Source organism: Entelurus aequoreus, linkage group LG02 (genome assembly GCF_033978785.1).
Source record: "Entelurus aequoreus isolate RoL-2023_Sb linkage group LG02, RoL_Eaeq_v1.1, whole genome shotgun sequence".
Classification (NCBI taxonomy): Eukaryota; Metazoa; Chordata; class Actinopteri; order Syngnathiformes; family Syngnathidae; genus Entelurus; species Entelurus aequoreus.
The window spans coordinates 54,347,816-54,373,168 of record NC_084732.1 but is presented as its reverse complement, the minus strand read 5'-3'; the positions used below and the strand labels follow the sequence as shown (position 1 = coordinate 54,373,168).

At 39.5% G+C, this 25,353-nt stretch overlaps 4 protein-coding genes across 5 annotated transcripts in view; 2 read left to right on the top strand and 2 right to left on the bottom strand.

The window, feature by feature from the left end:
• LOC133635846 (NAD(P) transhydrogenase, mitochondrial) overlaps positions 1–1,919 on the bottom strand; it is a 56,406-nt gene extending 54,487 nt beyond the window's left edge. The window contains exons 1-2 of the mRNA XM_062029224.1: positions 1,768–1,919; positions 1,131–1,287 (exon numbers count right to left, since the gene is read on the bottom strand). Coding sequence (XP_061885208.1) covers positions 1,131–1,260 — 130 coding nt within the window. The 5' untranslated portion in view covers positions 1,261–1,287; positions 1,768–1,919. The remainder of the gene's footprint in view (positions 1–1,130; positions 1,288–1,767) is intronic.
• Positions 1,920–2,932: 1,013 nt separating this feature from the next.
• LOC133635828 (ATPase family gene 2 protein homolog B-like) lies at positions 2,933–15,856 on the top strand. The gene is made up of 10 exons (XM_062029166.1): positions 2,933–3,835; positions 4,300–4,485; positions 4,574–4,858; positions 4,921–5,106; positions 5,210–5,368; positions 8,649–8,858; positions 8,934–9,161; positions 9,239–9,373; positions 12,007–12,132; positions 15,664–15,856. The coding sequence occupies exons 1-10, from the start codon at positions 3,242–3,244 to the stop codon at positions 15,799–15,801; spliced, it is 2,247 nt and encodes a 748-aa protein (XP_061885150.1). The 5' UTR covers positions 2,933–3,241; the 3' UTR covers positions 15,802–15,856.
• LOC133635834 (probable proton-coupled zinc antiporter SLC30A4) overlaps positions 9,575–25,353 on the bottom strand; it is a 56,511-nt gene continuing 40,732 nt past the window's right edge. The window contains exon 8 of the mRNA XM_062029187.1: positions 9,575–10,621. Within this exon, the coding sequence (XP_061885171.1) occupies positions 10,569–10,621 (53 nt within the window). The 3' untranslated portion in view covers positions 9,575–10,568. The remainder of the gene's footprint in view (positions 10,622–25,353) is intronic.
• Positions 15,997–20,806, top strand: LOC133663569 (normal mucosa of esophagus-specific gene 1 protein-like). Of its 2 annotated transcripts, XM_062068141.1 has the most exons (6): positions 15,997–16,119; positions 16,193–16,252; positions 16,329–16,417; positions 16,499–16,559; positions 16,756–16,828; positions 18,710–20,806. In XM_062068141.1, exons 2-5 carry the CDS (start codon positions 16,214–16,216, stop codon positions 16,822–16,824), a joined length of 258 nt encoding a protein of 85 aa, XP_061924125.1. In that variant the 5' UTR covers positions 15,997–16,119; positions 16,193–16,213; the 3' UTR covers positions 16,825–16,828; positions 18,710–20,806. The 2 variants fall into 2 exon arrangements, with proteins under 2 accessions (XP_061924125.1, XP_061924118.1); XM_062068134.1 differs by lacking the exon at positions 18,710–20,806 and having other exon boundaries at positions 16,011–16,119; positions 16,756–18,690.

The window sequence follows — 25,353 nt, the reverse complement described above, 5'->3', positions numbered from 1 at the left end:
TGCCATGATCTGTGTGGTGGTTAGATTTTATTCATTTATTGATTAGGGTTAATGCGCATATGTTAAAAGTGCAATTTCAATGTTGATGATGTGCATTTATTAGTAAAAAGAATAAAGTTCATGGCAAGCAGAAAAAGTGTTGTTTATTTCAATTATTTTGCCTAAAATACATATTGAGTCTTTAAAGTGTGTTTCATCCGATTACTTGAACAAAATAATTGGTAGATTACTTGATTCCTAAAAAATCAATAGCTGTAGCCCTGATAATGTGTGTGTCCTGTGATTGACTGGCAACCAGTCCAGGGTGTAGTCTGTCTTCGCATAAATAGAAAGCAGTAGAAGATCAATGATGGATGGATTGATGACTATTATAGTGATTATGGTCGTCAGGGGTCCCCAGTATTGTACATTGACTGCAGCCCTGCAAATTGGCCAATTTCTGATTATAATGTATATCAATGTTTTTATATGTTTTGGCCATCAGGTTTGGACAATTATATTAATCGGTCTATCACCCCCTCCCCCCACGTAGACATTTAGGTTGTGCATTAATCAACCATACATGTTGATGACATACACAGCACAACCTATAAACAATACACTGTAGTTCTTTGTGTTTCCTTAAGAGCACAGCAATGTCTTTAGTGGCTGAGACCAGTGTCAGGTTAACATTTCTCTCCATAAATGTCACAGTGACCCCCCTGCCATGGCGACACTATTAGCAGGTGGCTGGCTGGGAGCCAGCGTGGCTCAGGCCTACAACATTTTGACACAGACAGCTGAACAACTTTTCAAAAAGTTACTTCGGAAAAACTTGTGTAACTCCCCTGGAAATTTTCTGTGTAGTCTACAGATCACACAGAAAACTAAATCGGGATGAAAATAGAACAGATTGCAAAGTTTTGACAGGTCACCTTTAACTGACCTCTCATGTTAGCAGAGCACGAACAGTCTCTTTCACAATAACAACTCTTGTTTCAAAAACACTCATAATACATGCGGTTTTCCACGCTTTTGGCTTCGGTGTGTGACTTTGTACTTGGGTGAACTATCACTTCTTAAGTCTGATGCAGGAAAAAATCCAAACCTACAAGCAGGCCTCTGTTATGCCATATGTTTGCAGTCCCTACCTTTAGAGATGTTTTGGTCCCATAGCACAGGGAAAGTCCGGAAATTCCTCCTTGCTGGTAACGTCTGACGGACACCTTGTTGGAGCAAAGTGAGAGAAGAGCAAGAGATGCAGTGCAGGAGGGTCGACATGGCCACGCAGCGTCCGCCCTGAGACTCCTTTGATAGATACAAGTAGAGTTAGTACTGATTTGGCTGGTAAATTAACACATTTGAATTAAAATTCTTCATAGCCCGAACACACTATGGCTGTGCGTGTGTGTCCCCCAAGGTCCACAGACAGCAGAGTAACACTTCAGCTGTGCCGGACACCACACACACACTGTGGGCAGGAAGTTAGACAGGCAAATCAAATGGCCTGGCAATCAAACACACACACACACACACACACACACACACACACACACACACACACACACACACACACACACACACACACAATACCCAACAAAGACAAACGTTGCAATCTATGCCGATAATGTATTTCACACTAACAGAACATGAGAAAGAATACATATTAAGTTCAAATATGAGTTGTCTGGGCATAATGTGTCATCACATGTCATACTAAGTTTGCATTGAGTTGTTCTACTTCACCCACACTATTCTACATGGAATATTGATTATTATTAGACTTGCCTTTTAGGGTTTCCACGAAGGAGGACCAGGGTTAAAAGTTCAACTTTCTCTCACTTTCTCTCAAGAGCAGGGTCAGCCGTGCAACTTGCTGCCACACCATTCAGGCACCTGCTTGCACGTACAGTACACGCACACGCACACGTAACGACCTTCCGCTGTCTGAGTCTATGTATAAATAGCAAACCACGTGACATGTGCCATGACCACCCTCCGACGCACACACACACACACACACACACACACACACACACACACACACACACACACACACACACACACACACACACACACACACACACACACACACACACACACACACACACACACACACACACACACACACACACACACCCTGCTTAATACTGCCAGACTACAATCCCTGTTAAAGGTTTACCGTCAGTCTGAATCAGATGAATTAACCGTCCTAATTTAGGTTTCACTGGACATGTATGTAAGGATAGTGTTTGACCACATGGTGGTAGTAATCATAGACAGGTAGTAATAGTCTACAAATGACTAGGAACCAATTATAGTATGTGTCGAGTAGGACTCCTTAGAGGTAAACACACTTTGTACGCACGAGTGTTGAAGAAGCGCTTGTAATTTGTTATCGTTATTAAAAGACAGTTTTTACAAGGCATCCAACGATGTGTTATTTAAAACAATAACATAACAATATAGAGACTTGACATGCTACTCCAGTTGTATACAATGGTGTTTTAAATGTTTGTAATTCAATTCATGGTGACTCGTTGCGGTTCCACTTAAAGCACGCTTGGAGCCGCCAAAGTGACAGCCGTGAAGGAAAAGCGTTGGCCAACCACAACCCAACCATAGATTGAAGTTGAACTCATCCATCAATCCATTTTCTAGTGATTTTTTTTTAACAAAACATAGAACTAAAATGTTATTAACTTTACACATAAAATCGGCGAAATATTTTTGAATAAGAATTTTTACAAATCTAGAAATTGGAAATAAGAAAACTAACGGTGTAAAAACGTATATATTTTTTTATAATCAGACATAATCAATATTTTTATAAAAAATAATTTTATTTCAATATGTGTTTAATTAAATGTGTAGTTCTATGTCATCATTGGGTGTTAAATATGCGAACCGGAAGCAAAAGGACCAATTACTCGAACTCAGGAAATGTTTTGGTCGGCCACCGAGTTGTAGCGCCACATGGACGTTGTAAACATGAGCTGGCGGGTTGCTAACATACTACCTTGTAGTATAAATACATCGTCTATCTTGCATTAAAATAATGCATTATTCATTCGTATGAAGCAAAACAGTAGCTTTTAATATGGACAGTCTGTTGACTGTAACTCACTGACGGCATTTCAGTCGTAGCTATAGACATTTCCTTGTAGCATAGTGAAGCCTATAGTTGACCACCTCAGTAACTGTTTACATCCCTGGATGGTAGCGACGTTTACATGCTTCTCTCGAACGTTAGAAGCGAAATATGTTTCTGAAATTGTTGGCAGTAGATGCATCGGATCGAGGCTCGCAGAGATGCAGACTCGGTCCAGGCTTGTTATCAGCCCTGGGCTTGAGTCTGGGCTCCCCGCTGCTGGTGTCTTTTCCTGGGGGAAACTGTCTGTGTGCCGCCTGGCCTCGGCCTGACCTTGCCGAGGGCTTCCTGCAGGTGGACATGAAGTGCTGTTCTCCAGGTCTGATCCGTCATCCACCTTCACGGCTAACCCTGGACCCCCAGCAGCAGCTCACACATGTACCCTGTCCCAAACTGAAAGGCATGAAATTAAGCGTGGTCGTGCAGTCTGTTGAGTTTAGAAGAAATGCACCTCCCCGACTTGTTCATGAGCTTGTAAAAGACATGCTGAAGGGAGCCTTGGTGCATAGGAATCACGTTGTAAACCTTGAGGATTTTGACACAGACATTAAATATGTTGTCATTGAAAGCATCTATCCGGATACTAACACAGCTGGACTTGTTACCTCCAAAACTGGTATGGAAATCGCTGACATCCAGACTGTCCGGCACTTCACAACGCGTCTTCAGGACCAGGACACAGTGTCTCTGGGGGGACTGGAGGAGGTTTGTGTCTACACACTGGAAGTATATGCTTATTGAATGCACTGATTCTAAAGCTAATGTATGCCTGATATATTACCATCTTGATGAACAGATGCATGATAAAGTCACATGTGTTATGTACAGTACAAGCAAAGTTACAGTGAGGAATTAATTTTAATGACAAGCTACACAGACAGTCCCATTGCAATGTGTTTATGAGTGCGGGAAAACACACCGAATCTTAAAAACGGGGAAAAAAAACATCCCACTTAATTTGCTGAACACAGGTGTACTTAAGATCTCAACAGGGACCAATCAATACATGTTTTTTTGTAAACTAGAAAATGTATGTTGTGTTATAATGGAAAACAAAAATCCAGACGTGATTTGGCGGGATACATTGTGGTCATCTACAACAATGCCTCTCTAATTACCTGATGTTTTCCACCGTATTGCACATACAGTGAGTTTTTAATTTTGCTTAGGTGAGTGCGTTGCTGATGGAGATGCTGCAGCTGCCATTGCTCTATCCAGGCACTCTTGGTTCTATGGGTGTGTCTTGTCCAAGAGGCTTGCTGCTGGTTGGGCCTCCAGGTGTTGGGAAGACCCAGCTGGTGCGCAAAGTGGTGGGAGAAGTGGGAGCAAGCCTGGTCGTGGTAAGAGGGCCAGAGGTGAGGTAAAACAATATTAATGACTGTCAATAATTTAATTGCTTTTCTTTTTGTATGAACTTTCAAAAATTATGATTGTCTGCTCCAGGTGGTGGGGTCCCGACCAGGTGAGAGCGAGGAGAGGTTGCGAGCCATGTTTGTGCAGGCTCGCGCCGCAGCAGAGGAGGGTCCATGCGTGCTGTTCTTAGACGAGTTGGACTCTCTGTGTCCGAGAAGGACTGGGTCGTCAGCACCAGAGAACCGCCTGGTGGCTCAGCTCCTCACACTAATGGACGGGGTGGACCAGTCAGATCGATTCCTGGTTGTCGGTGCCACCAACCGACCGGACAGCTTAGACCCAGCACTGCGCAGGCCTGGAAGATTTGACAGAGAGGTATACAAATGCCAAAACAGTGATTAACGTTGTGCATTTTTGAAATTGTGCCTTTTCTGTAGGTTGTCATCGGGGTTCCCACCTTGCAGCAGAGAGCTGCTATCTTGTCTGTTCTTTGTGAAAAGATGCCAGTTTGTCCCAGTGTGGAGATAGCAGAACTGGCAAAGAGGACCACAGGTTATGTCGGTTCGGACCTCAGCGCCCTCTGCAGAGAGGCCGCCATGCACGCTATACTGGAAAATGCAAAGGTATACCAACGCAGTATTGAAACAAGATGATGCATCATAAGGGGAACATTGTTTTATATCTGTATTCAATGTCATCAACCTGAAGTTGGTTTATTGTAAGTAGGGTTCGGGAGAGCAGGTAGTGGGTATGAAGCATTTCCTGGAGGCTCTGAAGTTGGTGCAGCCCTCCTGCCTGCGTAGCAGCCTGGGAAGGACAGACATCTCTCCAGTAACTTGGGACCAAATCGGAGGCCTTGAGGAGATCAAACTGAAACTAAGACAGGTAAATTATGTAAAAAAATATTTGACAAAAGTAAGATGGTGTGACCTGTGATGAGATGGCGACTTGTCCAGGGTGTATCCCGCCTTCCGCCCGAATGCAGCTGAGATAGGCTCCAGCAACCCCGAAAGGGACAAGCAGTAGAAAATGGATGAATTGAGGATGGTGTGACTGTGATGTAGTGACTATTGCTGTCAAACTATTATTTTTTAAATCAGACTATTTCAGGTAATCACTGTAATTGCTTGATTGCATAATTTAAATTAACTTAAAAACAAAAGACTCCAATATTTTGACACCAAGCAATTTTATTGTCAAAAATTCATACAGGAACATTTTTTAAATGTTTTACTTGAGTGCACGTAATTTTTTTTTTCTCAAAACTTGGTAACAGTTTTATCTAAAGTCCTGTCAGGGTCTATTTTGAAATGAAATTTGTCACAGAGCACACCAGTCAGTCTGCTCACTCATCTTTAAATTGACCTGATCACTGACAGTTAAAAAAAAACTCCCCTTTAAAGGGTAACTGCACTTTTTTGGAATTTAGGCTGTCATTCACAATCCATATGTAAGACAAGAACACATATCTTTCTTTTTTATGCATTCTAATTTGTAAAATATGCCAAATATGAGGTGGCTAACAATGGAGCTAATGGGAGTCCTCTATTTAACTTCCAAAAACCACCAACAATACTCCATTTACATGTTGGGACCTGCCAAGTATTATAGATATTGTTATTATAAGCGCTAACAGGAGAAATATAATCTTAGAGAAAAATGTAATTTAAAACATTTGTACGCACGTACAACACTTAAGACCTTCAGTATATCAATATGTGGAATTAAATTATGGAATGGATTAAGCAAAGCAATCAAACAATGTACTAATATGATCCACTTCAAGAAACTCTTCAAACTTAAAGTGTTTACAAAGTACAAAGAAGAAGAACCATGACAAACATTTTCAATTTATTTCATCCATCCATTCATTCATTCTTAAAGTAATCTTACTTATCTCATCATATGAAATATGACTTTCTTCACCAATTATTATTATTAAATTCTTACTATTATTTATTTATTTATTTTTATTGTGATTACCTATGGAGTTTATTGTGAATAAATTGAGAACAGGAAGTGAATAAAAAAGTTTCAGCAACTGTTATGTAAAGAAAAGGGGTAGGATTAAATAAGCTCTGCTTCTTCCTACTCCTTTTCGAACATGTTGAAAAGAGAAACTGGAAATTGTGATGTATCATGTTGTATGCTTGCATGTTCGAAATAAACTCAAACTCTAACTCTTAACACAGAGGAACTACTTTTAGCAGTGCCGTGATCACAGAGAGGTAACTAGCTTTTGCACCTATTGACATACTGAGCTGGTGGGCTGCTGCATTGCTTCTGAGTTGGTAAAAGTTAATTCTAGATTTTGAATCATGCCTCTAATATAGTAGAAGGTTGTGGTCATAAATCAAGAAGTTGGTCAACTTTGGCATTTAGACCCGAAGATCGCAAGAAAGACTTGGAAAGACGCTTGTTTGTGCCCTCTTTTCTTTTTTTTGTTTCACCAGCATGAGCATTATGACTAATTCCTAATCTAGAAGGAAAGCTTTAAACAACCCATCAGTCGGCATCCCAATGAGAGCAGATATTGTAAGTGATTGTTTTATTATGTCCATAATTTATATTTCTTGTTTAGCATTAAGCAATAGTGCTATTTGACCCCGAAAGGGACAAGCGGTATAAAAATGGATGGAGGAAATAGTGCTACTTGCTGGATCTGCTCATCACTCAGCTTCTAAAACTTTGTAGCTCGTCCTCCTTATATTCAAACTCAAAAATATAAGGTTCTTGATCATATTTTGTCCAAAAGTAGTTGTTGTCTCTCATGAAATCTGCCATGATTAGTAGTAGTAGTTGTTGTTGGTGAAGGAAATAAAGAATGTTGTGATGCGTTCTGTAAAATCAATGTGCCGCCATGATGCTTAAAATGACCCAAATATGTAAATGTTGTGCCTGTTGCTATATTACATATATACTTACAGCGTTTATGTAAATTGTTGATGAAGGTTTTGGGTGATTTTTAAGCGCTTTGTAGGTGGAATAGATTAAATCCCAATACCTCCATTGTTAGCCGACTCTTGCTTGCGATTATTTTTTTGAGTTAAACTTACAATGCATTAAAAGAGAAACACATATGTGTTCTTGTCTCACATAAGGATTGTAAATGATAGACAAAATTCCCAAAAAGTGAATTTCTCCTTTTAGGTAACCATGCATGGTAAAAGTAAAGTAACATGTGCGCTCAAAATACATTTTGTGAATAATCTTTGCTTATATACACGATAAATGTGATAATTGTTTGTTATGAATTGCATGAGTTAATGCATTAATTTTGACAGCCCTATAACAATATCAGTAACAATATTTATTATTGTGTTTGTAGTGGTGTAGAATTGCCATTGTCATATTAAGAGCCGTTTCTAGTAGTTTGGTTAATTACTCTTGTAATGGATGTCAGTCCGCCCGATTGTAGCTGAGATAGGCTCCAGCGCCCCCCGCGACCCCGAAAGGAATAAGCAGTAGAAAATGGATGGATGGATGGATGTCAGGTGTAGTTGCGGGTGTTGCTTATATTTTTGCCAGTGAGTTTATGTAGCCCAGGGCAGGGCTGTTCAACTAAATCTAAGGACTGGTGTAGGGCTACAGCTATCCATTCTTTTAGTAATCAAGTAATCTATCAATTAATTAGGTAATCAAATGAAACCAACTTTATATCCTCAATGCCTATTTTGGGAAAATAGTTGAAATAAATTTTAAAAAATTCTGCTTGCCATAAGCTTTATTCTTTTTTTCGAAGAAAGGCACAACATCAGCATTGAACTTGCACTTCTAATACAAGTGCATTATTAAAAAAAAACAAAAAAACTCTCCAATGACAACCACACACCATCGCTCTCATGTGCGCTCTATTGCAGCAGCACTTCTCCCGACTTAAGTCAACAGGAGGCTACTAGATACATCTGGACATCTAATAGCTCAGTGGTCCCCAACCTTTCTTAACCCAAGGACAGTCTCGTGGTCCTGCAGACCTTTGGCAGCTCGAGGTATGGGGGTTAAGTCTTAACAGTTTATGCGTGTCACAACAATTACTACAGTTGTATTATCACACCAAAATAAATTCACCTTAATGCAGAATCAGTAGGACCGTTCACTAATTGTCCTGTTAATGCTGTTTGATGTCCTCTCTAATGTGCTCCTCCTCTGTGTGTGGTCATTGCAGAGTATTGAGTGGCCGATGATGTACCCCGAGGCTTTTACCCGTCTAGGTCTGTGTAGCCCTCGTGGTGTTCTTCTATATGGCCCTCCAGGATGTTCTAAGACGTCGCTGGTCCGAGCAACAGCCTCCGGCTCCCACTGCACCTTCTTGTCTGTCAGTGGTGCTGACCTCTACTCTCCCTATGTGGGAGACTCAGAGAAGGCTTTGTCACAGGTGCTCGACTGATATTGGTTGCTCTATTTCTGTGTTGTCTGCAAACTTACGTGTACATATGTGCAACATGTGCAGTTGTTTCGCCAGGCACGGGCCTGCGCTCCTTGCATCTTGTTCCTCGACGAGATTGACTCTCTGATTGGCTCGCGGTCCTGCAGTCAGGCACCTAATGGCGTTCAGACTCGACTCTTATCTGTGCTTCTCAATGAGATGGACGGTGTCGGTCTGAAGACGCTGGAAAAGAGAGGAGAGCAGAAGATCCTCCAAGTAGACGGAGAAATGGGAAACCACACTAAGAAGCAGGTTGGTCATTCTGCAAATGTGTGTTTTTATGGATGTCTGATCATTTGACACAATTAAATATGTCTGCTCTTTGACAGTTGGTCTGCCAGGAGGTGTGTAACAAAGATGTGATGGTTGTAGCAGCCACAAACAGACCAGACTGTTTGGACAGTGCTCTACTGAGGCCTGGCAGACTGGACCAAATTATCTACGTACCACCACCAGACCAGCAGGTTAGCTATTTGGCTTCATTAAAAATGTAGCTTGACAAAATCAGTACAATAAAGTGTGTAGGGTAAATAGAAGGAGATAAGATTTTACATAAATCTGCAAAATTTTCTTTTTCTGCCCATATTTATCACTTCTCACGGTATTTAGCACACTTATTGGAAAGGAAATAACTTTATTGTCTTTGCACAAGTACAATGAAATTTCATTTTCAGCCCAAACCCGTTCAAGAGAATACATTCATTGTACAGCGAGACAGAACATGGACGCTGATGGGTCGCCACTTACGGCGCCCCGTAATAGGTGGGGAAAAGGAGAATGCTGGGCGTGGGGTGATGAGTAAAAAAAAAATGCTTCTAGACTGGGCTTCTATGCGAGTTCAGGCTGGGCGCGGGGGAAAAAAACTTGAGAGCCACGATAAGCACACATACATATGTTATGACACAGGAACCATGAGACTTGTGACAGTAAGAGCAGGGGAGGTACTTCCGGAGGCAGAGCTGCTGCCCTTTTGGCGCTGCTCCAGGCGTCCATCGCACCTTAAGGAGTTAAGCTGTGGCAAAGGCGTGGGGTGTGTGTGGGGGTATGTGTGCATATGCTTCCATTATCCATATGTGTGTTATGTCTGTAGGCCTGAAATTCCTCTGCAGGAACAGAGTTCATCTCTCCGGGTGTTGTTGACAGGGAAGAAGGTTGTTGCGTCTATGCTGCACTCACCTCAAGGAGAATCTTGAAAGAACGAACTTGCTACATCTCAGCCAGGGAAAACGATCAAGATTAGAATGCTTGTGTGTGAGCGAACAAAACAAATTTAAACTTTTTACTCTAATTGTCTATTTCTGTGTCCTCAAATTCATCCTGCAGGGCAAACTGCGTCTCCAATGTTATCCATTTTGCGATTTATCCAAAATCACAAAAGTTTTGAGTGTCCAGCGTTCTGCTTGCATCCTCCAATCATTTGTGACAGCTTTGACCTTGAACGGCTGCCAGCATCTTCCAATTTGTCGATACACCAGAGCAACGTTTACCCTAATCAACAGATGTCTGTCAAATGATTCTGAATAGGTAGATATCGTCAACATCCTCAACTGAAAGGTTCGCCAGGCATGCGACCCCCTCCTTTTCTGTCAAGAGTCTGTTGTGTGTCCAGCAACAACTGTTCCGACAAGACAGGCAGGTTCCCCCGAACCGCAGATTTTGTCAATTCTGTTGAGAGGAAAGTTGATCAATTCCATTGGGTAGATTTTGGAGAGCTGTGCAAAAAGAGGCAACAAGAAAGTCAAACAAGACAGGACGAGACAAAGAGGCAAGCAGAGCAGACACGGAAAGGGCAGAGAGTGCGACGGCTTTTGCCTAGAGCCAAGAGAAAAAGGGCCACTACCAGTGATAGCTCACCACCCCTTTCTAAATATCTAGCCACAAAGTTCGGGGATTTTAGATGCAAGCCGATATCATCCAATACCTGTTTTTTTGCTGATATCGGAACCATGTCAATATCAGATTGGGACATCTAATATAAGATACCAACGTTTACTTAAAATGGCTGTATAAAAAAATCTACTCGTTCACGAACGTCACATCTTAAAGCCACGAATGAATGTGTTGCCACAATGGCAAGTGAGTGTGATCTATCTTGTTACCTGGCATTTTCAACATCTAAGTACAGACCGTACCTCATCGTCCTTGATGTAAAGACAGGACAATTAATTGGAAGTTTAATTTTATATTATTATGTTACAATCCCTGCGATGAGGTGGCGACTTGTCCAGGGTGTACCCCGCCTTCCGCCCGATTGTAGCTGAGATAGGCACCAGCGTCCCCCGCGACCCCGAAGGGAATAAGCGGTAGAAAATGGATGGATGGGCAATCCCTACACACATCAAAACCTGTCTGTGTGTTTGTCTGCATGAGGGTGGACTGGGGATTCTCCCTTTAATACTTTGTATATCTGTTAATCATGTTTGTTAAACTTTCCCTTTAAATTTTGTTTGAAATTCATAAGCAGACTGTAATCATAGTGTGTGCAAGTGGGCAACAACAGTGAAGCTCAAATTCAACCCGTTCAAACCAAAGGATCACAACCTTTGACTGGAATAACGTTTATATAGAATTATTACCTATTTATTTATCAATACTCATGTGAAATTTGATTAACATCAGTCAGTGCGAAATAAAAAATGTTTACCCAGAATTATTGGGACATGTTCTGCCATGTGCTATAACCCATGATGCATATGAGTGCACTATATTTCAAGTCCAATAATATAAAATTAAAAAAAAGTTGTAACGCTTTCCTTATGCTAAAATCTACAAGTGTTGAAAATGTCATTGATTTGGAATAAATACAAGAAAAATGCAGAGTTTTGCAGCTTTGGTCTTAAGAGTTCAAAGGCCTCCATGTGTAACACGGTCAGGAGGGATAAGTTATACATTTTTTTGCTATTTAAAAAAAAAAAAGATCTTCTTTTCTTCAAGCGTCTGATAAGATTTGCTCTCTGTCTTTATTTTGCTAAAGTGCATGATAACTGGGGATTGCTATAATATACAATCCTTCATCCATTTTATTTTGGTGTGTTTTGATGCTAATATCTTCCTGCAATACACATGTTTATACATGGGTCTGTTGTTGTGTGATTAGGCCCGTCTCGCCATCCTGAAAGTGTGCACAAAGTCCATGCCTGTGGGTCCTGACGTATGTTTGGAGGAGCTGGCTGCTAAGACTGATCTTTACTCTGGAGCTGACCTGGAAAGTCTTTGTAAAGAGGTAACATAAAGCACATCTTCAACAACGCTTCTGTCACCAAGTTTTACTGTACATATTAACTACATGTTTTAACATCCACTGTCATCCTGCATCTTACTGTGGGTACAGTAGGTGAATACTTTACAATTACAAAATACTGTAATAGGCAAGGCAAGGCAACTTTATTTGTATAGCGCTTTTCATACACAAGGCAGACTCAAAGTGCTTCACAGACAACAAAGTGAAATGAAAGAAAATAAAAGCAAAATTAAAATGCAGACAATAAAAATAAAAACAGTGCAGACGTTAAAAGTTAAAAGATTATAAGATTTAGCTGAAAGCTAAGGTGAACATAAAAGTCTTCAGTCTAGTTTTAAAAGTAGTCAGAGTTGGGGAAAGTCTGACATCTTCAGGAAGTTTATTCCAGCTATTTGTTGCATAGTGACTGAATGATGCTCTCCCTTGATTTGAGATTACTCTGGGAACCGCTAACAGATTGGTCTCAGAAGATCTTAGTGATCTAGAGGGCTTATATAGTGGGAGCATATCAGTGATATACTTGGGCCCTAGACCATGTAGTGATTTATATGTGAGCAGGAGGATTTTGAAATTAATTCTCTGATGTACAGGGAGCCAATGTAAGGATTTAAGAATTGGTGTAATGTGCTCACATTTTTTGGTCTTTGTTAGAACTCTAGCAGCAGCGTTCTGAACAAGCTGTAGCTGCCTGACAGTTTTTTTGGGAAGACCTGCAAGGAGACCATTACAATAGTCTAGCCTACTGGTAATAAAGGCATGTACAAGTTTTTCAAAGTCTTGAGCTGACATGAGCCCTCTAAGTCTTTTTACATTTAATATCTAATAGTATGACTTAGTAAATTTAAAAGATTCAAATGGCAGGATATGAAGGATTACAAAAATACAATTGTTCACAAAATTTTGTAGATGGGAGGACGAATACATGAAATATTTGCACTCCACGTTGTCAAGACAGCAGTGAGTACCAGCCTGAACACCAGACAAATTCTTCGGGCAGACAATATAATTCGTAAATGTGGAAAAATATAGACACTTTAAAAAATATTTACGGTATATTCCGTTAAATCCCTAATAGTAACAAAAGATAGCCGGTGGTGTTCATGTTATATTTTGTGGTTTAAAAAAATGTACCACGATTATGTATTCATTTGTATTTGAATGAGGGAAATAAGTATTTGATCCCCAAACAAACAAAATAAACACTTGTGAAAAGCAGAGGTCAGACATTTCTTACAGTTTCACACATTCCAGCAAAGAAAGAAGTCTAAAGTAGAACGAAGAGAGAAAGTTTATTTTCCTCCATTGTTAAATAAGTTTGCTCAGGCATTCTTTTCCAGAAAAGACAGTTTTCATCACAATTAAAACTTGATGTCGTTACTTACTGTGCTTGGGTCATGCCTGTGAGCGCCATTGTACTCCTCTCAAATAGTCTTTGTTTTTAACTCCACAGCGATTCGCTTCTTCTTTCTACGCTGGTCTGTTGAGTTTTTTAAACCCTTATTGAGTTAGCAAAATGCACGAAACTTGTCAAAAGGCAAAACAACAAATAAAAGGCAAACATGCCGAAGTGTTGAGACGTGACTCTTCCTGTGCAGCAAATGAAGTGGAAGGCCCCTCCTTCCCAACAATGTTTCGCCCTGCATTTGTACACAGAGACATAGTTCGCACACAGGGGCGCTTATTTGGTGCAATTTTAAGGTTCGTAAACCGAAAAAAAATCTCTTTAAATCAAGAATCGTGTTGAATAGACAATTGTTTCTGAACTGAATCGTCACCCCTAATATTTTATAGCCTTTATATTTGTGTGTGTGTGTGTGTGTGTGTATGAGCGTGTGCGTGCTTGTATATATGTGTGTGTGTGTAATATATATATATATCTATATATATATATATAGATATATATATATATGTGTGTAACTGTGTATATATGTATATGTAGGTGTGTATATTTATGTGTATACATTTGTGTGTATATATGTACTGTATGTATACTGTGTATATGTATATGTGTGTACATATTTATATGTGTATATAAGTATGCTTGTCTATATATTTATATTTGTGTGTGTATATATGTATATTTATGTGTATAAATGTATATATGGATATGTTTATAAATGTATATATGGATGTATATGCGTATACATTTATGTTTGTGTGTGTATATATATATATATATATATATATACGCCGGCGTGGCGTAGTGGGTAGAGCAACCGTGCCAGAAACCTGAGGTTTGCAGGTTCGCTCCCCGCCTCTTACCATCCAAAAAAAAAAAAAATCGCTGCCGTTGTGTCCTTGGGCAGGACACTTCACCCTTTGCCCCCGGTGCCGCTCACACCGGTGAAATGAATGATTAATGAATGGTAGGTGGTGGTCGGAGGGGCCGTAGGCGCAAACTGGCAGCCTCGCTTCCGTCAGTCTACCCCAGGGCAGCTGTGGCTACAAATGTAGCTTACCACCACCAGGTGTGAATGAATGATGGGTTCCCACTTCTCTGTGAGCGCTTTGAGTATCTAACAATAGAAAAGCGCGATATAAATCTAATCCATTATTATTATTATTATTATATATATACATACACTACTGTTCAAAAGTTTGGGGTCATATTGAAATGTCCTTATTTTTGAAGGAAAGGCACTGTACTTTTCAATGAAGATAACTTTAAACTAGTCTTAACTTTAAAGAAATACACTCTATACATTGCTAATGTGGTAAATGACTATTCTAGCTGCAAATGTCTGGTTTTTGGTGCAATATCTACATAGGTGTATAGAGGCCCATTTCCAGAAACTATCACTCCAGTGTTCTAATGGTACAATGTGTTTGCTCATTGGCTCAGAAGGCTAATTGATGATTAGAAAACCCTTGTGCAATCTTGTTCACACATCTGAAAACAGTTTAGCTCGTTACAGAAGCTACAAAACTGACCTTCCTTTGAGCAGATTGAGTTTCTGGAGCATCACATTTGTGGGGTCAATTAAACGCTCACAATGGCCAGAAAAAGAGAACTTCCATCTGAAACTCGACAGTCTATTCTTGTTCTTAGAAATGAAGGCTATTCCACAAAATTGTTTGGGTGACACCAAACTTTTGAACGGTAGTGTATATATATTGTTTTTTTTCCCAGTTACAGTAAGATACCACAAAAAGTCTATTTTTTTAGTTAGGGGGTCATCTTACAAAATATCAAATCAAATAGTAATTGTTTCCACTGTGTATGTGGATATCATAAAAATGCTAAATTAACCAATATAATGGTGGCCGTTGCCTAAGTTACGTAACCCATTTAGAACTTTCAATGGCTGACCTGTTTATGAGTGTCATTTAGCATTGTTAAAATTACTACGGTATTGTCTTTTTTCAACAACAAACCCATGCATATACAAATGCCATCAGGTGTAGGTCTCAAGGGTTAATTACTTTTTTGCTTGTCGGACGTTGGAAATTTGCGACTTCCCCGTTTCATTGAACACAATATAATAGATTTATAAAAAACATTGTGTTTTCCAGTCTGCACTGCTGGCGTTGTTCGAAGAAAACATGGAAGCTTCGTCCATCAAGCACACACACTTCCTGCAGTCCCTCAAGAAAATGACACCTTCTCTCACGGCCCAGCAAATCCAAACATACCAAACAGCTGCCAGATAACATTATTAAAAAATGTACACTTACACCAACATTTATTTTTATTAAAAAATATACAACCTGCACTTTAGTGGCTTGTATTTTCTCTTTCACTTCCATCTATGGGCTGCATGGGGGAGCTGTGCACCCATGAAGCTATTCAGCAGCAGCATTACTCGATCAGTTTGACAAATCCTCTAGTGGTGAATATCCGTACAGGAAGCGGAGTGTGTGTACGTGCCTTTCACCTCGTTCTCGCTCTCCTCCAACCTACATGAGCCCAGAGCAGGCGGAAGAGATGCTCCACTAACAGACCAGACAAGACCTACTCTGTGACAAAAGGTGAGCGCTGCCACACACAGGTGACATTTTCTTTACTCCACATAATGTGCAATTATAGCATGTTTCTCTTCAGGTACCTAAGGAGTTTAAAGATATGAGGGGATTTTTTCAAATGTTAAGAAAGAAAAAAGAGGTGTGTCTGATTTTTATGATGATTTTGTGTTTAACTTAATCTAAAATTCTATTCTATTTGATGCACTTGAATTCAGCTGATCCCACTGATCGGTTTCATGACTTTAGCTGCAACAGGAGCCACTACGGCTTCTATCTACTTTCTTCTCACCAAATCTGACGTCATGTAAGTGGCACTTGTTATTTTGTTGAACCATATCTTTGACTTTGAATGTTTTCAGTGATGCAGCATTTTTATTGTTTTCAGTTTAAATAAGACCTCCAATCCAGAACCATGGGAGAGAGTGGATCCAACCACGCCCCAAAAGGTGAAACCATCACAATGTTGTTCAAATAATGCTGAGACAAGGGCAGAATTTTCCAGACAGCTGCTGAGTCACTGTAGAAGAAACATACCAAATGGATATTGATGTGTGTGGCGCTGCACACCAATGAGCTGCTACTTCTGTGCTTCTTAGTACACATAAGTGCCTAAATGTATTTTTATTTTTGAACCCTTTGCAGCTTTTCACCATCAATCAGCAGTGGAAGCCAGTGGAGGAACTGGAGTTGGTGAAGCGTCTCACCAAATAAAAAGGTGCCTGCCAACTTTCCACTCATCAGTCCAACAGAATCCTTTCTGCACAAACTAGGATGCTTTGACACTTAGTGTGCGGAAACGCTTCTGCTGCACTGTTGGGTTTTTTGTCTGCTTAGTAGTTGGTAGTTGCACACCACGAGAGCATCAATCCACCTGCAGAAATGTCTGCACACAGTAAATATGAATGTTCGATAATATCCAAATAATATCCATATAATGTATTAATGAATTATTTATCATCAATGAAATGTTGACTGTCTTCGTTCTTCCTCATCAAAATCCAGTGATCAAACACATTGCACTGACCACAAGGATATGCATACAGGACTGTAATCCAAAAAAATGTATATGGCAGGGGTCCCCAAACTTCTTGACGATGTCACGTTATCGATGGGAAAATGCATTTTTAGACAATATGATTTGCCTGAGCGGCTCTGAGACACCGAGAGTAACAAGCGGTAGAAAATGGATTAGAAAGGACAGATTTTAAAAAATAGTGATTAAAAAGTTTTTGTTTTGTTTTGTTGTTTTTTTAACTTGGGACTTCCCGCGTGCCGGATTTTGGACGCTGGCGGGCCGGATCCGGCACGCGGGCCGTAGTTTGGGGACCTCTGATATAGGTAAAAAAATATAGTTATTTAAAAAATGCAACTTAAAAAACTCTAATAGAGGTTAGAAAAATTGTGTTTGGATTTAACATGTACTATTACTGAGGTAATTCGTTTGCTAATATTTTTTTCTAATAGAACAAAAATTGTTATTTAGATTCTGGTTTCTTTGTATCCTGATTTTCTATGTGACTAATGTGCTCCACCTGTGTAAAAACGCATCATTGTGCTGATGCCTTGTTAGCAGTGAGTAGGGATTGTTACCAAATTCAGTACTTTTATAGGTACTAACCGAATTCCGCTGGTACTATCAAGTACGGATTCACGTAAAATCAAACGGTACCATATTTCGATACCTTTGTTGCCCAGGCACCGGCTCAAGCATTTGGCAGGGAAACAAACAATTAAATACTGAGAGCGGACACAGCTGGACTGTCTTTCAGTAATTTTCCATCCAACAAAGCTACGCTCGAAATTAAATTAAGACTCTACTTTTTAAATATGCACTAACTTGATGCTAATTTACATTGGATATGCCATATACATGCTATCGATTAGCATTAGCGATTTCAATACCTTCAAATTTGGTAATCGCAACTACAACTAAGACACATTACAATCAAAAAGCTGCTGTGTAATAGTTGCAATACTTACAGTATAAACACTTTGTAGGACTCGACAAAAAAACAGACTGGCACATTCAATCTAATAGCACAGACTACTTCCTGACTAAGGCAGCCCAAAGTAGCCTATACACTACCGCCATCTAATGTCTTGGAATTGTAACTGCGTGCAAAGTTTACTAAATAATATTTGCAAATGAAACTCTCCAATGTAAGAAAGCAAGATATAACATCACAGTTATCATAATAAACTCACTGTTAAATGTAAATTTTAAAAATTGAGATTTTTTTTTTTTTAATGTAAATGTATGAACACACACAAAAGTACTGAAAATTGGTACCGTACAGTATGAATTCAAATATTAAAAGGTACCATCCCTAGCAGTGAGTTATCATTAGTTTGTGTGGCTTCATCGCCACTAAAATACACTTATTGTTTCATTCTAAGAGCACTGTTCTGTAAGTTGTAGCTCATAACTTCTGTGAAATAATCAGAAAAAAATGTGTTAAAGTTTTGTAATAGCATCAAAAGTCATGCAATGCGCAATCGCTCAAAATGTTTCTTTGGCCTGCCATTTGGCTTCTTATGTCCGATAACCTTCAGGACCTTTTAAGAAACTGTGTCTTACTGCGTTCGACCATTGCAGCAATGACGTGTTGCAAGAGGCCTCGGTTGTGCAGTTGGACGGTTGGATTACAATCATCCATCAGGAGATCGCGACAGCGTGAACGCCTGGCAAACAAAGACAGATTTTAGCAAATATTTAGACCAGTGATTCTCAAACTGCGGTACTGGTACGCCAAAGAAGTCTGTAAATAGGTACTGTAGATGGAGTGTCATTGTAGATGTTTGTGCATTGTGGGTAAAGTTACAGTGTCCAAAATATTAAATAAGTTGTTAAATAAAACCTCTGCCTTGTTTTTAATACATTCTTAGGCCTACTACGCTACTGTATTATAATGTTGGTCATTATGGTGGTACTTGGCTAGCCAGGTTTTTACTGAGGTGGTACTTGGTGAAAAAAGTTTTAGGGCTTTGGTCTTAAATGTCTGATGAACAATCTGAATTCGAATTCACTTTTCTATCAAATGTTCTATTTTTTTTATCTTATTTATGTATTTATGTAGTTTTCCCATTACGTTAAGTCAATTTAGATGTGTACTGATTATGTTTTTATAGCTAGTGACATTTTGAGGTTTGGAGGGTTCAATTTGATTAGCAACTCAGAAAATGAAACCCTAATGTGTCACAAAAGCCTGCTGGCAATCCACCAGTGCACAATTCATTTGAAGGTTTTTTTCAGGAGTGCGCCACTTTATTAATTGTCAGGATGTGTAGCAGGAACCCAGGTTGAAAGACAGGAAATATTTGTGTTCAAAGAACAATGTCTTTATCAGGTCAAGGCACAGCAGGGAAAATATAATAGTCCAACCAACCCTCAATGCTTAATTGGAAAAAGAAAAAAAAACATGAACTGAAGGCAAAGCAAGATGCTGGAAAATAAGGAGCAAAACAAAAAGCCAGTTAAAAAGTTCACATCAATGAAAACCAAAAACTCAGGTTACTCTTGTATTTATATCACAGGTGTTTGTTCTATAGCGGAATTAAATAAACTGAGTGAATCTATTTGTCAGTCTTCCACTCTCTTTGTCTCTGTGGGTGAAAGGGAGTGCGGGGGCTACTATACACACACAAAGAAGTTGTGCCCTGTAAACAAGGTAACGCCGTAGAAATGATCCATATTACACCCAGAATTGAATCACTTGTTTCTTATCCCATTGTTGACATTTCCTGGAAGTTTCATCTAAATAAGCCCATAACTTTTACAGGCAGACAAACAAATTCTTCCCTCAAAATAACCCAAAAAATTAAAATGTTTAATTTTTTTACGTGAACCACTTAAAAGGCAATAACATAGCATTTAGATAAAAAGGATGAATAATTATAGAATTCATTGATCACCTGTGTGATCCATTATACTACAAAGGCAACATCAGTATGAATTCAATGAGTCAACTACATGAACCACTACAATACCCACGGTTAGAAATAGTAGTTTTTATGTTTTAGTTTTGTGAACCACTACTATACCAAACGTTAGATAATATATTTAGTCTTTATGCGTTAGCTTTGTGAACCATTACAATACCAATGTTTAGATAATATACAGTATATTGTCAAAAGTATTTGGCCACCTGCCTTGACTCACATATGAAGGGGCCCGCTCCAAACTGTTCCCACAAGGTTTGGACCATGGAATTGTCCAGAATGTTTTGGTATCCTGGATCATTCAAAGTTCCTTTCACTGGAACTAAGGGGCCAAGCCCAACTGCTGAAAAACAACCCCACACCATAATTCCTCCTCCACCAAATTTCACACTCGGCATAATGCTGTCCGAAATGTATCGTTCTCCTGGCAACCTCCAAACCCAGACTCGTCCATCAGATTGCCAGATGGAAAAGCGTGATTCATCAGTCCAGAGAACGCGTCTCCACTGCTCTAGAGTCCAGTGGTAACATGCTTTACACCACTGCATCCCACGCTTTGCATTGGACTTGGTGATGTATGGCTTAGATGCAGCTACTCGACCATGGAAACCCATTCCATGAAGCTCTCTGCGTACTGTACGTGGGCTAATTGGAAGGTCACATGAAATTTGGAGCTCTGTAGCAACTGACTGTGCAGAAAGTCGGCGACCTCTTTGCACTATGCGCTTCAGCATCCACTGGCCCTCTTTCTGTCAGTTTACGTGGCCTACCACTCCGTGGCTGAGTTGCTGTTGTTCCCAAACTCTTCCAATTTCTTATAATAAAGCCAACAGTTGACTTCGGAATATTTAGGAGCGAGGAAATTTCACGACTGGATTTGTTGCACAGGTGGCATCCTATGACAGTTCCACGCTGGAAATCACTGAGCTCCTGAGAGCGGCCCATTGTTTCACAAATGTTTGTAGAAACAGTCTCCATGCCTAAGTGCTTGATTTTATACACCTGTGGCCGGGCCAAGTGATTAGGACACCTGATTCTCATCATTTGGATGGGTGGCCAAATACTTTTGGCAATATAGTGTATATGCAGTGTTCTGAAAATTGCTTTTAAGAAGTAATTCATTATAGTTGCTCGTTACTTTACCAAAAAAGTAACTGAATTACTCTTTAATTAATTACTAGGGAAAGTAATTTATACGTTACCTTAAAAAAACTTCAAATATCTGGCATTTGCATTTGAGAGACTTCTGAGTACACCAAACAACACCACAACCACAATGACAACCGCAGCCATCATCCACACAACAACTCCATCCAGCCATTCCACTCACCGCCCCGGCTGCACCTACCTGAGGGTCCCCCACTCCCTTCCCAACAGAGATAGAACCCACCCCACTGCCCCAGCTGTGATCTCAACCAGGCGCAAGACTCCACCCACAGACAGAGCACACCTCACCTTCACACCCTCAGCGAGGTCCCTGCACGGGAATGGCAGGCCACCAGACCCAGACCGGTCGAGGAGGCAATGAGACCCTATGCCCCCCCCCGTGCATCTGTGATGTGGGAGTGTATTCAGCTCCCAGAGTGTCTACTGTGCAGTTAAAATTAGGAGGTCAGCCATCACAGCCGACCTCCAGTCCCTATTGATGTGTGTGTTGTAGTGTGAGGGAGATATGTATGCAGGTAGGGATTAATGATGCCATTAAAATTGGGGGACAAGTTTTATTATTTTTATTTTCCAACGTTCCTCAGATGAGCCATCTGCCTCAGGGGTTATCGGCCATGCTTGTGGGGGCGCTTTTGTGTCAGAATCCTGGTGGCCATGGTCTGATGACCTCCTGGTGCAGATGGCTCCGGTGATAGTGTTTACTCAAATGTCTCCTCTGTATTCAGCCATGCAATCATTTGTCCATATAGATGCGTGTGTGTGTCTGTGCGTACGTATGTGATAATGGGGGTTAGGGGTCACCGGGGTATTGTTTTTAACTTTGTAAAGCACTTTGTGTTGCATTTCTTTTATGTATGAAAAGCGCTTTATAAATAAAGTTTGATTTGATTGATCAGGGTCATGGTGGGTTCATGTCACCTATTTCTATTTGTATGTGTCTCTCATCATTTTGCTGCGCTCTTACTTCATGATTGTGTCACATATGAACATTACATTGCTGTAAACAACGCAATCACTGTCATATAAGTTTGCTGCAGCAGCCAGCTGACTGCACTGCTGTGAGGAGCAGGAAGATGGAAAATAAGCATATTAAAAGGTGCATATTGGCATGCACCTGATCCGAACTTCTGACCAAATGACTTCACACTCACTACGATCATGTTTCTATCATTTAGCTCACAATTAAGACATATTCTTTAGAACCGATCCAAAGCGATTCTGTCAGCGAACTTATATGACAGTGATCACGTTGTTTACAGCAAAGTAATGTTCATATGTGACACAATCATAAAGTAAAAGCACAGCGAAATGATGAAAGACTCACATGAAAAGAAATAGGTGTATTCATGCACACTGCATGCCTCGGCATAAGAATGAATTACAATCATTGTCAAACACAGAAGTGCAGCATCGACGTGTTTAAGAGTGTCTATTTGTTTTGATGCAACGCAACATGTACACTCACACCTTTGGAGCTAACATTTAAAAATAATATGCAACTTTATTGGCACTGTTGGCATTTATCATACAGTACGTCATGTTTCCTTCTTCTGCAGTAATAAAGGTGTAGGAGTGTCTGCACTGAGAGGCAGAGATGTGGGCGCGGCTTTGCGGCTGAGAGGCGTCGGATTGGTGGAATACTGACATTGTATAAATATTTATCTTTACACTTGGCGAGAGATTTAGGGCTTACATTTAGATTTAGGATTGAGATTTCAATTTAAAATTTAGGTTTAGATTTAACATTTAGAGCTCACATTTAGATTTGAGATTTATATTTAACATTTAGGTTTAGATTTCTCATTTAGGTTTAGATTTAACATTTAGCACTTACATATAGATTTATATTTAACATTTAGCGCTCCCATTTAGGTTTAGATTTAAGATTTAGAATTAGATTCAACATCAATCCATTTTCTACTGCTTGTCCCTGTCGGGGTCGCGGCATGTGCTGTAGCCTATCTCAGCTGCATTTGGGGGGGAGGCGGGGTACACCCTGGACAAGTCGCCAACACAGATAGACAGACAACATTCATATGGATTCATATTCAAGATTTAGGTTTAGATTTAACATTTAGCGCTCACATTTACATTTAGCGCTCCCGTTTAAAATTTAACTCTCACATTTAGATTTAAGATTTAGGTTTAGATTTAACATTTAAGTTAAGATTGAACATTTAGGTTTTGATTTAACATGGGTTTGGATTTAGATTTAACATATGGATTTATATTTAAAGATTTAGGTTTAGATTTCTCATTTAGATGTAATATTTAGAGTCAACATTTCATTGAAACTTAAATGTGATGACAATTTTAGGAAATTGAGTAAAATCTGAGAAAAATATCTACTGGAAAAGTGTGACTGAACTTTTACATTCGGCACTCCATAAAAACCTGCAACCTTTGCAAAAAGTGGGATAATGCCGATATTGATCATTTTAATGTTTTAAATATAATTTCCTGCAAAGTTATTTCTACCATCCAAACTAGGACTGTCCAGTGCATGCATGTTGTCAGGTGCACAAGTAGCTCGGCTCTCTAACTGGTGTCTCATAAATGAGTCCCCAAGTATTTTTATTCTTGCACAACCATCAAGCTATATGCTGGTATTTAAAACAACAATGGAGGAAGGATACGGTGTGTGGATCTTTGTGTACGTGACTAAGTCAAGAGTGTCAACACCCACAGACGCATGAGCGGTTAAGACGTGTCAGGCTGTCTGTGTAAACACACACATTATGGTTTTATGATCGCAAGATTGTTGCCTGGAAACCGAGACAATCCCTGTTCAAACCCTGTCAGGTACAAAGAGTGTTCATTAACACAAAACCGGTTATGTGTACTGAGACAAAATGTATTTATCATTTAAAATGTTATGTTGAAGAGGTTCATTTAGCCTACTAATGTGTATTTATAAATGGTGGATTTATAAACTAGCCTATATAAATCAACCATTTATAAATACATTTAAAATGTTGTTTACATAAATACAATCCAAATGTTCATCATGTCTGCTCCATCCACGTACTGTAATTGTATGACATTGGAGGGGATGATCAGAGAAGTGAAGGCCAAACTCTAATTATCAAATGCATTCTATCTAATCATAGTGATCCTGAAGCTACATGAAAGTGCACCATCTAGTGGTGAGAAGGAACACTACCACGACACAACACCCAGTAATATTGGAAGCCTGATGTAGAAATCTAAACACACCTTTTAGCTCATATATCTTGATTTAGCTCACCTTCACACATGTAGATAACTTTTCTCACCTTTACCACATTTGTGTCAAATTTGAGATAGAAATTAAATGGTAATCGAAACATTAAATCTAAGTTTAAATTTAAATGTTGAATCTAAATGCAAAATTTAAAATCTGATATCTAATGTCTCGCCACGTGTAAAGTTAATTTAGAAAATATATGATATGAATTAAACATATGGATTTAACTTTTAGATTGAGCATTTAGATGTATATTTATCATTTAGTTCAAACATTTAAATGCAGCATTTAGATTAAACATGTATATTTATATTTAGCAATTAAACATTTAAATGTGACATTTAGAATAAACGTGTATATTTAGATTAAGCATTTAGATGTATTACATTAAACAATTAGATTTTAATTTGGATTTATATTTGGCATCTAGATTTACCATTTAAATGTGGTATTTAGATTCAACATTTAGATTTATATTCAGCATTTAGTTTTAATTTGATAAAAAATAGAGTTAACATTAGATTAAATGTTTAAAAGTATATTTAGCATCTAGATTTAACATATAAATGTGGCATTTATATTGATATTCACTTTTTAGGTTTAATGATTAAATGGGGCGGAAGCACGGTGAAACAGGGGTTAGTATGTGTGCCTCACAATACGAAAGTCCTGGGTTCGATGCTGGGCTCGGTTCTCCCCGTGACTGCATGGGTTCCCTCCGGGTACTCCGGCTTCCTCCCACCTCCAAAGACATGCACCTGGGGATAGGTTGATTGGCAACACTAAATGGTCCCTAGTGTGTGAATGTTGTCTCTCTATCTGTGTTGGCCCTGTGATGAGATGGCAACTTGTCCAGGGTGTACCCCGCCTTCCGCCCAAATGCAGCTAGGATAGGCTCCAGCAATCTG